Genomic DNA, 13,592 nt, shown 5'->3' on the forward strand with positions numbered 1-13,592 from the left:
ACAAAAAAAAATCAATTTACCTTTAATCTTCTTGTACTTTTTGTACCATCTCCCAAACTCCTGGCACTTGGTTGCTGACACATTGGCATAGTATGTACTATTTACAATGGATGAAATCATACTCTGGAAGTATAGAAAGAAAAAACAAAAAGGATTTTAAATATCTTCCACGATTAGAAATCTTTTCCAGGGAAAGCAAATGACACGCGAGTGCATAATGATCATCCATGTGTGACTTCAAACCCAAAAGAACCACCTGATGAGTACAAAACATTGGTTTTATTCTCCAGTCCATATGCCCAGCCATGAGTAAAATCACAATAATAATAATTTTGCACAATTATGTAAAAAAAATGTAGCACAAACCTACACTGAGACCTGCAGCTCAGGCCGGGTGGGAAGCTCTAATTTGCTTTGTACTTGTGATACTGCAACAGCCAAACTTCAGTTGCATAACAACAGGCAGGGCTGTGCTGAGGAACACATGCTCACTGCACCAAGCACAATTTAGGAACCAGATCCTAAAGGTAAGATTAGATGCTCCAGCATGCATAATCCCAATAATGCTTTTCAGATGTCTCTGTTCTGCTTCCAAATGCAGCAAGACTGCACAGCCAAGAACTGGAGAACATCCGTGCTACTCGGTGCAGAACAACAGTTAGGCAAATAAGTTAAATTAATTTAATTTAAAGAAACGTGTGATTAGCCCTTGTGCGAAGAATCACCCAGAAGAGAAATTAGCAGTGCCATTCAGAGCGCAGGGAACTACACATATTACAACATAGAGCAGTCAAAACCCACAAGAAAGCTCAACAAAACTGAAACATCGTTTGCCTAACCAGCACCCCTCCCTACTCTGCAAATTCCCCCCAAGCAACTCCATACAAGCTGAATGAAGGGATGGCTGCAGACTGGTTTTCCAGCACCTGAGACCAGTAAAAAAAGATATTTTATATCTGGGGTGCTTCTGTCCATAGGGTGGCAAACAGCCTCATTACCGGTAGTTCTTCCCTTCTTCCATGCTATAGAGGAGGCATCCTTTTAACAGCATTTTGATCTCCTTTTCCCCTTTCTGAACCCTTCCAGGGTCAAACTGCTCCCAGCACATGTATACTGTCACCAAGGAAACGCAATCTAACTCCAAGACATAGGAGTCAATGCACCTTCTCCACAGACTGTATTTTATTTTCCTCATGCCTCCTTCTGCACTTACGTCAAAGCTCAGAGAAAGCTGAGGCACCTTGTGCAACCTTTCTGCACCAAGACGAGAGAGCAAGGATGATCTCACAGCTCAAACCATGGCTTCAAGCTCTGGCCTACGAGCTCCTGCAGGCTCTTGGCCATCTCTGGAAAGTTACAAGGCTTATGCACTGGCTCACTGAATTTAACAATGCTTTAAAACAAAACCATCCCTGCCCTCTTCCAGATCTACCCAACCTCCTGTCCTGTTCACTGCAGTATCAAAGGACTCTGTCCCTAACTCTTGAGCTTTAAGAACTTAAAAAACGTGAGCAAAACTGAGCAACTTAAGATAACTGGGTGATACAGATTACTTTCAGTCTTCAACAGTCTTCACTATCACTGAAGAGGCCCTTCTGCCTTTTTACTCTACCTTTTCCACTCAAAGAGTGCTATGGTGCAGTGTGGTAGCGTTTGCAGGCTATGAAGTAAGAGCCTTAAGTAGCAGCTCCAATTTCTAAAACTGAGATTCAATTTTCTAATTAAAATCAATATTTTGAGACATAAACCTAGCATTGTGGCAGTCAGCAGCAATTCCCTGCCCATAAATCTTCCCTTGCTCTACAGCATTTTAACAAGCAACAAAATTCTGAAAGCCTGACATGGCGATAGCTTCTGCTGAAGAGGGTTTTTGAACAAAGTTGAGCAAACCCAGGGGTTTTTTGCATCACTTCAGTTAAATTTCCATTCACTAAAGAAGGGTGGGGAAATTGTTGAACTCCATCTACATATCAATTTGGTTCTCTTAAATTTTTTTCTCGGGGGGGTGGGCGAGTTTCCTTCTCCAAATCACCTAGCTCTACAAGAAATCAACACATGAAATCATGAGGCTATTACATATCAAAGAATATATTTACCCATTAACCTTTATTTGAGAAAGCAAAACTTAAACTAAATAAACAAAGTAAAATCAAACAGTAAATCAACCATTGGTGAAAAAATCCCAGGACAGATTCTCTTCTGCAGGGGTAAGAACTATAACAATTTTCAGACCACATATTGTCACTACTACATGTAAAGGAACACTAGGAGTATCTGTCTTAGGAATCTTGGTAAGTCTGGAGAATGGAAATATCCATTTAAAATAGAGTGAGGAAAAAAACCACTCACTAGTTGCAAACTTCTAAATAATGCATAATATTTCTGGAAAAATCCTTAACGAAGGAATAAAGCAGCAGATATGTTTAGTATGTGTGTGGCCATGACAGCCATGTGGAATGAATACTACTTAGACCAGGAGCTAAGAAATACCCACACAAAGAAAATCTGGTGCAGTAAGTTTGAGGAGAAAAACATGGGACACACTCATGTCCTAATAAAGCTTGTTCCAGCAAAGAGACAAAAATGCATGGTCAGTGCTGGAATGAGCGATACGACACAGGAAAGACAGAGATCTCTATGGAAAGATGGAAATATTGAAATAATTGGATTTCTTTCTGCCACACACACTCCCCCTACCTACCCTCCTTCCCCCCAGCTTGGTTAACCGGGATTTACTTGTTTGAACAGGAGCCGTATGCTAAGGGTAGCTAAGCTGCAGACATGTAATACACCTAGCAGAAAAAAAACAGAACAATTTTAAATCAAAGTGAATGATTACATTTCCCATTAGCAACAATCAGAATCCCCATCTGGGCTGCTTGGAGAGCTGGGGCACTGAGAACCAGAGACGGAGCACTGTGGCTGGTGGGAGCGGGAGCTCCCCACGCTGCCCCTCTCTGCTTCTGTACTTGAGGCACTGTGAACACATTAATAAACAGCAGCATTTACTCTGCAGTTTCACTCCTAAGAGACCACTCTGCAATTTGCTGCTGTCAATAATATATTAACCACAAGGGGGTTGTAATGACATTTCACATTTGGCACGATATTTTTTTAAAACTGATTTGGGAGAAGGAATTGTATTAGAGGCATATTCAGATGATGGTAATAGACAGCTTCTATACAACCTTCCATTGTATCTTCTGCATTTTGTGAGCTAAACCAAAAGAGACTGAAACTTTTTAAGGCAATAATAATAATGATACAAGCTGCATTCTGCAGTCTTAATTCAAGAGTTAGTCACTACCCAAGGTCATTTATATCTGTGCTTAAAAGCAAGCAAGCTCAATTTCCTACAGAAGGATCTCCTCTTAGCTTTTTCCACTAAATAAATACTGAGGCAAGGATTTTGGCTGCTACGCTTCTGCCATCAGTAATTTTGTAAATATACGTCAGACTAAGCCTATAGAAGGAGTAAACCAACTGCAGTGTTTCCACCTGGTAGGCTTTGAAACTGAAGTGGGAGGCAACAGACCCAGACAACAAATGAATTCTGCATATGAAATGATGCATAGTTTAGTTAGCTAGGATATTAAAGAAGACTGGGCAGAGACAACCATATGCTGCAATCATCATTAGCTGACCAGATTCCACAGATAATTCTATTTTAAAAAATGACACTTAAACTGTGTGAAAAGGAAAACACTTTCATATTCAATGCGTATTCCACACTGCGCATATCTACAGTGTCTGTTCCTCCTTTACTATATCAGCAAGTTCCGTGGCTTTTCCTCACAAAACCCTTCCACTCCTGTTAGCGCTGCAGATCCCACATGGCTAAAGAAAGTGAAGAATGTGATTCCTACCAGCTCCATATTTTACCTCTATGCTTTTTCTGGAGTTGTAATCGTAACACAGCGAGGCAAATTTGTGGTGAACAGAGAGAATTCTCTTGATTCATGGAGGCTTTGGATCATGAATTGCAGGATGAACACACAGTGCAACGGAAGACACACAATCACAGGAGAAAAAACGTTGGATGTGAGCAAGCATTGGATTTTTAGGAAGCTGGAATTACCCATGTTTGGACTTTTCAAAGATACAATGGACAGATTAACCTGATTCTAGCATACATTTTAGAAGGCAATATATTTTTCATGCCTGGCAAAGTTACCTGGTCTGGGTGTTAAAGTGTTATTCTGTTTTTTCTGAGAGGCAAGGAGGAGTCATAAAAATTTTATGAATGCCTCATTATGACAATCTGAAGTACAAATAGAGCTCGTGACATCTGTAGGAACCTGTGTCTTAGACATGACATCACTGCCATTTAAAAAGCAGTCATGGAGAATGAGGCTGAGGTTTTGTTCTTTTTTAAACATAATTACATATACATTTCTTTGTTGCTGTTTCCTAGAAATTGGGCCACAACTGTTAAAACTGCATACCTTTTATCATGCTTGCAGGCTGATGAGAGCTACCCATGGGTTAGAGGGGAAGACAAGCCTCTGCTAGTGGAAGAAGCCACTTGAATCTTGTATTTGAGGATCATTAGTCCTACTGCAACAGGTTTAGATAAAAATCTAAATAATGGATTTACATCCCTATGATATCAATTAATTCATAATTTTTACCTGGCAACCCACTAAGAAAACATGGTGTAAAGATACTACTATTTAACATATTAATTAGTATTTCTCCTTTCTAAAGAAAACAAGAAATTTATTTGGTATTTATGGAATTGTTCAGTATAGGCTCTTTACAGAAGAAATATGAGCTTTAGTTCTTGCAAATCTTTCTTTCCCTAAGCCTGCTGAAAGCACTGACCTGTGAGAGAGGGCATTCTTTGGCTAATGTGCTCTGATTCATCTCTTTGAGCAGTTCCTTTAAGGCATTGCGAACTGTGGCATGGTTCCACTGCTCTGCTGGCAAATCTTCCAACTTTGAACAACTGTTAAAACAGAAAGCAAAAAGCAGATAGAAACATCACCTTCACAGATGCTTACTTTTTGTGTGCAAGTGCTATAGACCTTTAAGCAACAAGCACAACCCCAGAGTTTCCTGCTTGGCCAGTCCATCAAGGTGCTTCTCCCCTCTATCCCTCTCCCACCAAGCACGATTACCAGAAGATGTGCAGTTCAACACGCAGCTGTTGATCGTCCTATGGCATACGTGTGCATAACCATTCCTGCTGGGGCCTGACGGAGAGCAAAGAAACTGCATAAAGTGAGCCCCAGGAATGGCTGAGTAAAGCCATCCTCTCCAGACAAAGATACTCCTGCTGGGGTAGAGAAATAAACATATATGCTGCACTGCCACTAACAAACTCCCTGAACAGTGAGGGCCCTCATTGTGTGGAGGTGAGACTTTGAAAAATTAATTTTATACAGGTTCTTATACTGCCCTTATCACTGAAGTATCTGAGAGCCTTTCAGAAACACATCAAGCCATATGCCCAACATCTGTCACATGCAGTTCGTTCTCACTTTCATGCCACAAGAACGGCATATGTAGTGAAGTTTTTGTCTTCGTATGACTTGTGCCTCTTTTCATTTAACAAACTTATGGTTTGTGTCTACATGCATGGGGACAGACCCAAGAAGCACATCAAAAAAGTAAGAGAAGCTTGTCACTGCCATTTCTGCTGCAGAGCCTTAATGCCTGCTCTCCAATGGCCCCAGAAGGTGGTCCTGCCTTTTGCCCTTACAGTCTGGCTTTTCCCTCAGTGCTGAACCTTCAGTTGTGCTTGAGGAGTTCAAGTAGCCAGTGATCATCTTTATGTCAAAGCCACGGACTGTCTTTTATTTATGTGGCATCCAGGCACTTTGAAGATAAAGAATGAGACCTTAATGTCAGGTTCATATCCTTTGCTAAAACAGATGTGACAACAGACTACATGGACTCCTGGTAGCTCTATAGCAGCTATAGGATCTAGACATTCTTTTACAGCTACATACCAGAGATGCAGCCCAGCTGAAAAATTTTCACAGTATATAAAACCAAGGAAAGACCTGTTAATGGAAATCAGAAAAGCCAAGTACCATCAGAGATTCAACAAGAAATGTTGCAGCTTGGAAGTTTTATGTCAGTGAGGCATCAACTATTTCCAAATTCTAAACGGAACGGAACAGTTGGAGGGTATGTACCTGTCACCAAAGGACACACACAGATTCCTGTGGGCCCCTCTTCTGTTCAAGACGAAGCTTCAAAGAATTGTCAGTAAGCTACTCAAACTGTCTGTTACTTTTTACTCTTTCCTCTGTCATGTTCTGGCCATACAGCTACAGGAGGCTGTGCAATGTAGGCTTATCTGCAGCTCTGGCATATGCCATACACTGCCAGGGACCTTACATTTGAGGACTCTTTAGAGGGCCAAGAGAGGAGAAGAAAAAAGGAGGGAAGAGTGGGAGGAAAGGAGGGTAAATAAGTGTAAAAATGTTGGGAGCTCTTGCTTTGCTAATCATAACTAGCCCTCAGGGAAGGAAAATATTTTCCAAACACCAAATGGAGCTGCAGTGACACTCTCCTTCCTTGTCTTCTGTTTGCTGGAAAGACCACTGGAGAAAAAAAAAGAAAGTAAAAAAAGATCCCCTCCTCCACATCTCAGCAACTGGCTGCAGAATACCTGGATTTTCACAATGCAGCCCCTAGAAAAAGGCAAGGAGTTTATTATTTGATAAAATTAGAACTTAAGAATCCATTAAATCATGGACTGTAGAAAGGTCTGCCTCTAAAAGCCCCATATTTTTACTTGATTGGGCTTCTGCCCTTCCCCTCTCTGTTACCATATTGCTACTTCAGAAAACATACAATATCAGTTGGAACATGCACCAAGAAGCTGCCAGGTGACCCACCCTTCTCTCCATTTTCTTTTCATTTCATCAAAAGCCCAGAAATTAATGAAGACGGGATGTGCTAATCTCTGTAGTAATGCTGTAACCAACAGAGCAGCTCAGAGAATAGGGAAGGACAGATGTTCAGAAACACCCACCTTTGTAATTGGATTTTCAATGTCACAACATGATAGACATCTTGTAGCATGTCGGCTACTGTCGCATCTGGTGCATCAGTCACATAACTGAGAGGGAGGGGATTCCACCTCCCAAGCTTGATTATTCCTGAAAAGAAAACAAAAAATCCATACTTTATATTTTATCAGCCATTTATTAAACCCTTCAGCAAGGCTGATTGCTCCTGCAATCCAAGATCTGCCTTGAGGTTTATTGCAGTCTTGCCCAGAAAGACATGTTCAGCTCACTCCTGAGGAAACAGTGGAGAAGAGCAGGAATAGATTCAAAATCTTAAGTAGACAGTTGTTGACACGTTCCTGACTCTCAAATTACTGCAAGAAAACACAGGAGACTTCCTTCACATCCTTCACCATAGTTCTAAAGCCCAGTTCTTTAAGTTAGAATAAGCTTTAAGTACTTTCTAGTTCTGATTTTGCAGTCTACAAAAACTCTTCAGTAAATAAATGCATTACTTTTGACTTGAACAGGAAAATTCCTATGCGTGGGCTTTCAGCACTGTTACAATCTAAGCATGGTACGATTCCCAGTGTGGATGGAAACCCACCAAGCAGGAGGAGTTCACTCCCAGATACAAGTTGCACTATGCAGACAGTTGATTTTCTTTGTGGGGAAAAAAAAAAATAACGAAACAACTGCAAGCTGCTGACCACAGATCCAAAATAGCTTTTTGGAGGCGGGGGAGAATGCTGTATGTTCTATTTCTACTTCTGTTCATTCTTTAATAGGGATCATCACCTCTTCTGGATGAGCTTGTCACAAAGACTGTAAACTTGGATGGTAAACCATTTGGTGCAGAGGTATTATTTCTGTTTAGACAATTACAGAGGGCCCACCCACACCAAAAACAATGACTAATCCCGGGAATGACTTCCAGGAAGACACCAAACAAAGAAAGCCACAGTACCATCTTACATGACAGCAAAGCAGTTCAGTCTTGTTCTGCACTATTGCCACCACTGCTTTTATTCCCTCCTTCATTGTGTTCCCATTGCCCCACTGTTCTGCTCACTTAACTCTCCTCAGCTCAGCCCTACAAGACACTATTCTCCCATTCAAACTGATGCCTTCTGAGGTTTCTTTATATACTGTGTGATCTTTGAAAAGACATCGATAAACTCAACTGCCAGAAAAAAAGTAATACACTGATACATGAGAAGACTACTTCTTCTGAGATAACAGGCACGCCAAGAACTCCTCTTGGGTATCTGGAAGGATGTTGTGGTGCCAAGAAACTTCAACCATCTCCTCCTCACTTTCTACTCCCAGCTCTTCACCAGCTCTGGAACTAACTGAACTGCAGTAAATGACAAAAACCTTTTATCCTGATCTCCCAGAAATGATCCTAAGATAACCACCACACCGAAACAGTGAAACAAAGCTTCTCACAGAGACAATAACAGAATACAAGGAGCCCATGAACTACCTGCTATAGAGTATTTTTCCCCATTCCTACACAGATTGAAGAGGAAATAATTTTAGTACAACTCCTTGTCTGTAGCACTTAAATCTTTGCATTTACCACCAACATGCTTTGCAAGGCATTCTGTCACCACACACTGAAAGAAGCTGGAAGTGACCTAGTTCATCCTCAGCGGCACAAAGTTTCACTGTAACATACTGGTACAGACAGGCTAATACTTCAAGAGCAGATTAAGAAGCTCTTGGCAAAGAGATATAGTGTCCAAATGAAACAAAAAGTTACTAAGTGTTGCTTGATATCCAATGCTTGAAAATGGGACATAAACAGAACAAAAACATTTCAGTGATGCACTGTTTCAGTATTAAGATTTAACAATCTGGTGCTGAATATGCTGCAGTATAAATAGTGCCTGGACTCAGATCCAGTAGAGTAACACACAGCACTCATTCACAGCACCGTATGTCTCCAGTGCTGGCTCCTTGAGTCATATACCACTTGCCAAGAAAAGCTGTTTTTCTTAAGGGGATAGTTTACTTAATGTTATCTCTGGTGACAACAAGAAATGCATATAGTACAGCATATATTAGTCATGAAATGAGCATCAAGCGTCCACTGCGTAAAATACGTGCTGGAAAAACACAGTTTAGCTGCTGACTTCCTTTACCTCCTCTTGCTATATAATAATTTAAAGCAAAATCACCTAAAAATCCAGAAATCTATACCAGTTTCACAGAACACTTGGCTTCCTACATTTAACCCCGCCAAGTTTTCATGTAATTGAAAAAATAAGCATCATATGTGCCCCATAAGTCACATCTAAATTGGTAATATTTTACAAGAGGCTTTATTTTTCATTCAATTAAGGAAAGCACTCAGAGAGCACACCATCTGCAACTGCTCGGGCCTGGCAATGCTGGCAAAGGACAAAGAGATGGTTGGGAAGCACTGAAGTTACTAAAGGTGTCCCCAGACTAAAAGGGTTTAAAGAAAAAAAAAACCAGTGCAGCCAGAGTGCACCATGGGAAATACTATGCAAATTGTTTTGCAGGAATGTCTGCTACTACTGGAAGTTAGGGAGATTTTTTATTTATTTTTTTTTTAATCCTCCTCTACAACTGGAGAGGAAATTGTTTTGGCTGGATTTAAACAAACACAGGTGTTACCATAATGCTCAGTGCCTCTGCACGTTAACACCTGCTGAGAGTCCTTTACTCTGTGTTACAGCACTGCTGATGCACGCTATTTTTTCAGCCGGCTTGATATGATGTATGAAATATTTTTTTCCAGAGCACATTAAGCTGGTCCAAACGATAGCCAGAAGCCATGGCTTCCATTCAGCTCCTCAGCAGACTTCACAGGTGCTTATTTCATGGCACCAACACTGTACTTAAGGCAACTCTTGGGCTATGTTTGGAAAGATGATGCCAGCTTGTTGGGCAAATGTGCTCTCTGCATATTAAGGCACCTCTGAATGACTACTCACTAAAAACTGAGCAGGCCAAAATTTTCCCACTAAAGAGGTCCCTTCTCATCCAGACTGGGTGTTTCTAGCCTAACAGCAACCTCGAGATGAAAACAGCCTGGCAGCAAGGAGTCACTTCCACATACACATTTTTTATTGTTCCTCTCATTGACTTTAAATGGTACCTTTAAATGGGCCTTTAAAGAAATCACTTTAACTGGCCTGGCTAAGCTTTTATCCTACCACAACTGACACGTGGGACAGGAGACAGGAATGAGGAAAGGTCACTGTGTTACTAATGAACATACTACTTCTCTGGGAGTATCACTTCTCTGTCAGCTCCAGACCTTCTCAAAATTATGTGTGAATAATGCACAGAAGATCAGAAAGCTCAGGAAATACAAAAATACGTCTTCCTTGAGTTCCCAAAACTCTTGTGTTAACAAATCTGTCTCTCTTTCCTGTATCTATTGGGTCTTTTTTCCCGTGAAAGTTTTTTGAAGGAAGAGCTAAGAGATTTCAATGCTTGCACACACTTGAGAAATGGCCATACACTAGAACAGCTCTAACCTCACCAAGAAATGACTGAATGCAGCCCTGGCCAGTTAGGCAATTAAAGACAATAAAGACATCAGTTTTCTCAAAAGATTTTTTTTCAAAACTTATGTTAGAAGAGATTCTCTATCCACACTGGTTGTTGGTTCTTGAATGCCATGTACTTCTACAGTCAGGTCTTTTATTAACTTTAAGCCTCAGCTTCACCAAAATGCAGACAGGGAAAAAAGAGTAGCTTTGTGTAAAGTGGGTGTAACTCCCTTTACCCACAAGAATGGCAGAACACATCAGTGGCAAACTTCTGTGAGCTCAAGTGTCAGGTTTGTACGTAACAACCACTGAATTCACTGCTGTCACTCCACTCAGGCCAATGATCTGCCAGCATGTTTCCAACAGAGTTTCATTCAAAAAGCAGCTTCTCTGGAGAAGAAAGTGGTTACTACATAAGTGAGAGCAGAGTACTACACTGAATAGAAGCCTTGCCCTGATATATCACAGCTGACCCATTCTATATCCAGCAGAACTCATCACTGGATCCTCATGAGCTTTATTTTATCACTTGAAAAAATGATGCACCTAAAGCACTGGGATTATTCCTAGGACATCACCCTACTGAAATTTGAAATGAATGGATGCAATGCTGGGGCTAAAGCAGACTTCCAGAATAACTACTTCGATCAGGACCATGAAATGACAAAAAGCAGAAAGCTGCTTTCTAGAAAAACACAGCTAAGCTGGCAAACCATCTCCATTATTATGTAGTTCACATGAAAATTTCAAGTGCCATGAAAATTATTTATCTATATAGGCTATAAACCTCATTTGTCTTTGCAAATGGGGAGACAGCCACACAGCACACTCATTCTAAGAATGCCACATCTGGGCTTTAGAACATACATATCGCAGTCTAGCTATGACTATGGAATAAGTCTTAAATGGAATGAACATCAGGTCCTGCATCTCCCACTCACCTGCACAGGTAACTTTTAACCTGGATAGCCCCATAACAATTACTGGAGCACCTCAGGTACCTTCCAATACATCACTGCTGTAAAATTAAACTCTTCAAATGGGGCATTTTCCAAATTCCTTTTTGTGGCTAAGCAGAGCAAACAGGACCAGAGCATGCCCTGCCACTGGCTCCTTTCAAACCATCCCCTGCTCCCACCATGGCTATACTCTTGATTTCATTTTCACAAATTATGAGCACACCTGAATTACAACTTAAATGGATACTTGCAGTATTAATGCAAATGCATTTGCAGCATTAATGTAATTTTTTTAAAATGCTAATGTGCCAGGGTTAAAAGCTAGTCACGTGTCCTAGAATTTGTTTCCTCGCATCTCAGGGATCCCAAGACCACAGCCTGAGAGTTGTGGCCTGCAAACACGGGGCTGGTCAAAGAACAAAACTAATACTTGCTGCTGCCTTGTGAATTCAATCAAGTAGTTTTGATCAAACATTGTGCTTTTTAACAGCAGCTCTTATCAAAACAACAGACACTCAGGAGAAACTGCAGGTTAGCATTAACACCCAAGCACTTCTGATTTCTTTCACAGCTCCAAATGAAAGACCTCAAAGAGATACCCAATAAAAGTCCCACTTCTGGGACCACCAAGCTATTTCTTTATCAGCCACTATTGCAGGACTTCCTTCCAAAATGGGTAGGCTCCTGTGACAGTGACTGCATCTGTTGTCCCTTCAAAGGAATCTTGTCCCAATGCTTTAGCATGAAATTTTCTTTTGTTGAGCTGTGTTTTCTTACAGAAATTGAAAACATGCCTGTCCCATGTAATAAGTACAAAGAATTATTTATTCATAAACCAGTTTGCAGAAAATCACTACCCTGCAGTACATAACAATTCAACCTGTGTTTCTTACCTCTACACTGGCTGTAGTATATCATCACACTGTAACAACATAAAGCCATAATTTGTAGTCATTACTGTTAATCCAGCAAAGTGAACGACTTTTCAAGCAGAAAGGATGAAAAAGCAACAGGAAAAATTACCAGAAAATTAACTGATTATATTAATTTTTGTATTATACTATTGAGCCGTCTTTTCAAGCTTTTTGGAAAATCTAAGAAAATGCAATACTGCCTTTGCCCATTGTTATAAGGGTGTGCCAATATTATTCTACTGAATTTCAATCAATGACACATTGGGGCAATAGATGGGAAACATAATCAGCAGAATACTCTCCCATACTTCTAAAGCATCTTTCATCAGAGGGTCCCAATGCACTTAAAAAATGTTAATTAATTGAACTTTGCAACATCCCAACATGTGAGGTAGACTGTATTCTGCCAATTGACATATCGGTGATGTAGTTAGTGACTGAAAGCACACAAACAAACATAATCCTATGCTTATGCCAATACAAAAGAATCCCCCTCCTTCCTCATTTCAGCCCTTAATAAATAATTCAGTGAGAGAACAGGAATAAACTATGTGATTACACTGTGATGTACACATCCACAAATCAACAGGAACACCCACAACCCCTGACTGACGAATGCTCCACCCCAGCTCATGAGACTTGTGCAACTTCAGGGCTCTGCACAAAAGGGCGACCTTCACCCAAGGGGAAAACACAGCGAGCCACACAAAGTTCTCCAAGCACAAAGCCCCCTGAACTGCTGCTGCTGCTGGAAGTCTTTGCTCTTGCTGTTTAAAAATGCTCTCATAAACTCTGCGTACCAGTGATGGTTTAGAGCACAAAACAACACACCTATCAGCCAGTCAATTTAAACACTTTCTGGCTTGCACATCTGTATCAGTACACAGACCTTAATATAGACTATGCAATTACATTATTACATATGATATTTATATTACTATATATTTAAAAAATTATGGAATTATGGGTGTAACCATCAATAGAAAGACTGTGTTACGAGATTTAATGCCAAACTTCAGATTACTTTCATAGATGAAAATCATTTTGATACATGAAGCTTGGTTTTGCGTTTTTAATTTTTTGAATGCTAGCATTGCCTGTTCCTTTCCTCCAGCATGACTGTATTGAAGTATCTGAGTTAAGTAACATACACTAAATGTTTAATGGCTTGTAATGCCATATACCAGGTTTACATTTTACAGTAAAAAGATTGTGCCTCATGTA

At 40.5% G+C, this 13,592-nt stretch overlaps 1 protein-coding gene across 5 annotated transcripts in view; it reads right to left on the reverse strand.

Moving 5' to 3' along the window:
- Positions 1-13,592, reverse strand: part of SATB2 (SATB homeobox 2) — a 136,116-nt gene that overhangs the window by 63,661 nt on the left and 58,863 nt on the right. For all 5 annotated transcript variants that reach the window (XM_030952607.1, XM_030952609.1, XM_030952608.1 and 2 more), the window contains 3 exons: positions 6,989-7,115; positions 4,825-4,948; positions 21-123 (listed from right to left, as the gene is read on the reverse strand). In XM_030952607.1, the coding sequence (XP_030808467.1) occupies positions 21-123; positions 4,825-4,948; positions 6,989-7,115 (354 nt within the window). The remainder of the gene's footprint in view (positions 1-20; positions 124-4,824; positions 4,949-6,988; positions 7,116-13,592) is intronic.

The sequence above is a fragment of the Camarhynchus parvulus genome, chromosome 7, assembly GCF_901933205.1.
Source record: "Camarhynchus parvulus chromosome 7, STF_HiC, whole genome shotgun sequence".
In the NCBI taxonomy this organism is placed as follows: Eukaryota; Metazoa; Chordata; class Aves; order Passeriformes; family Thraupidae; genus Camarhynchus; species Camarhynchus parvulus.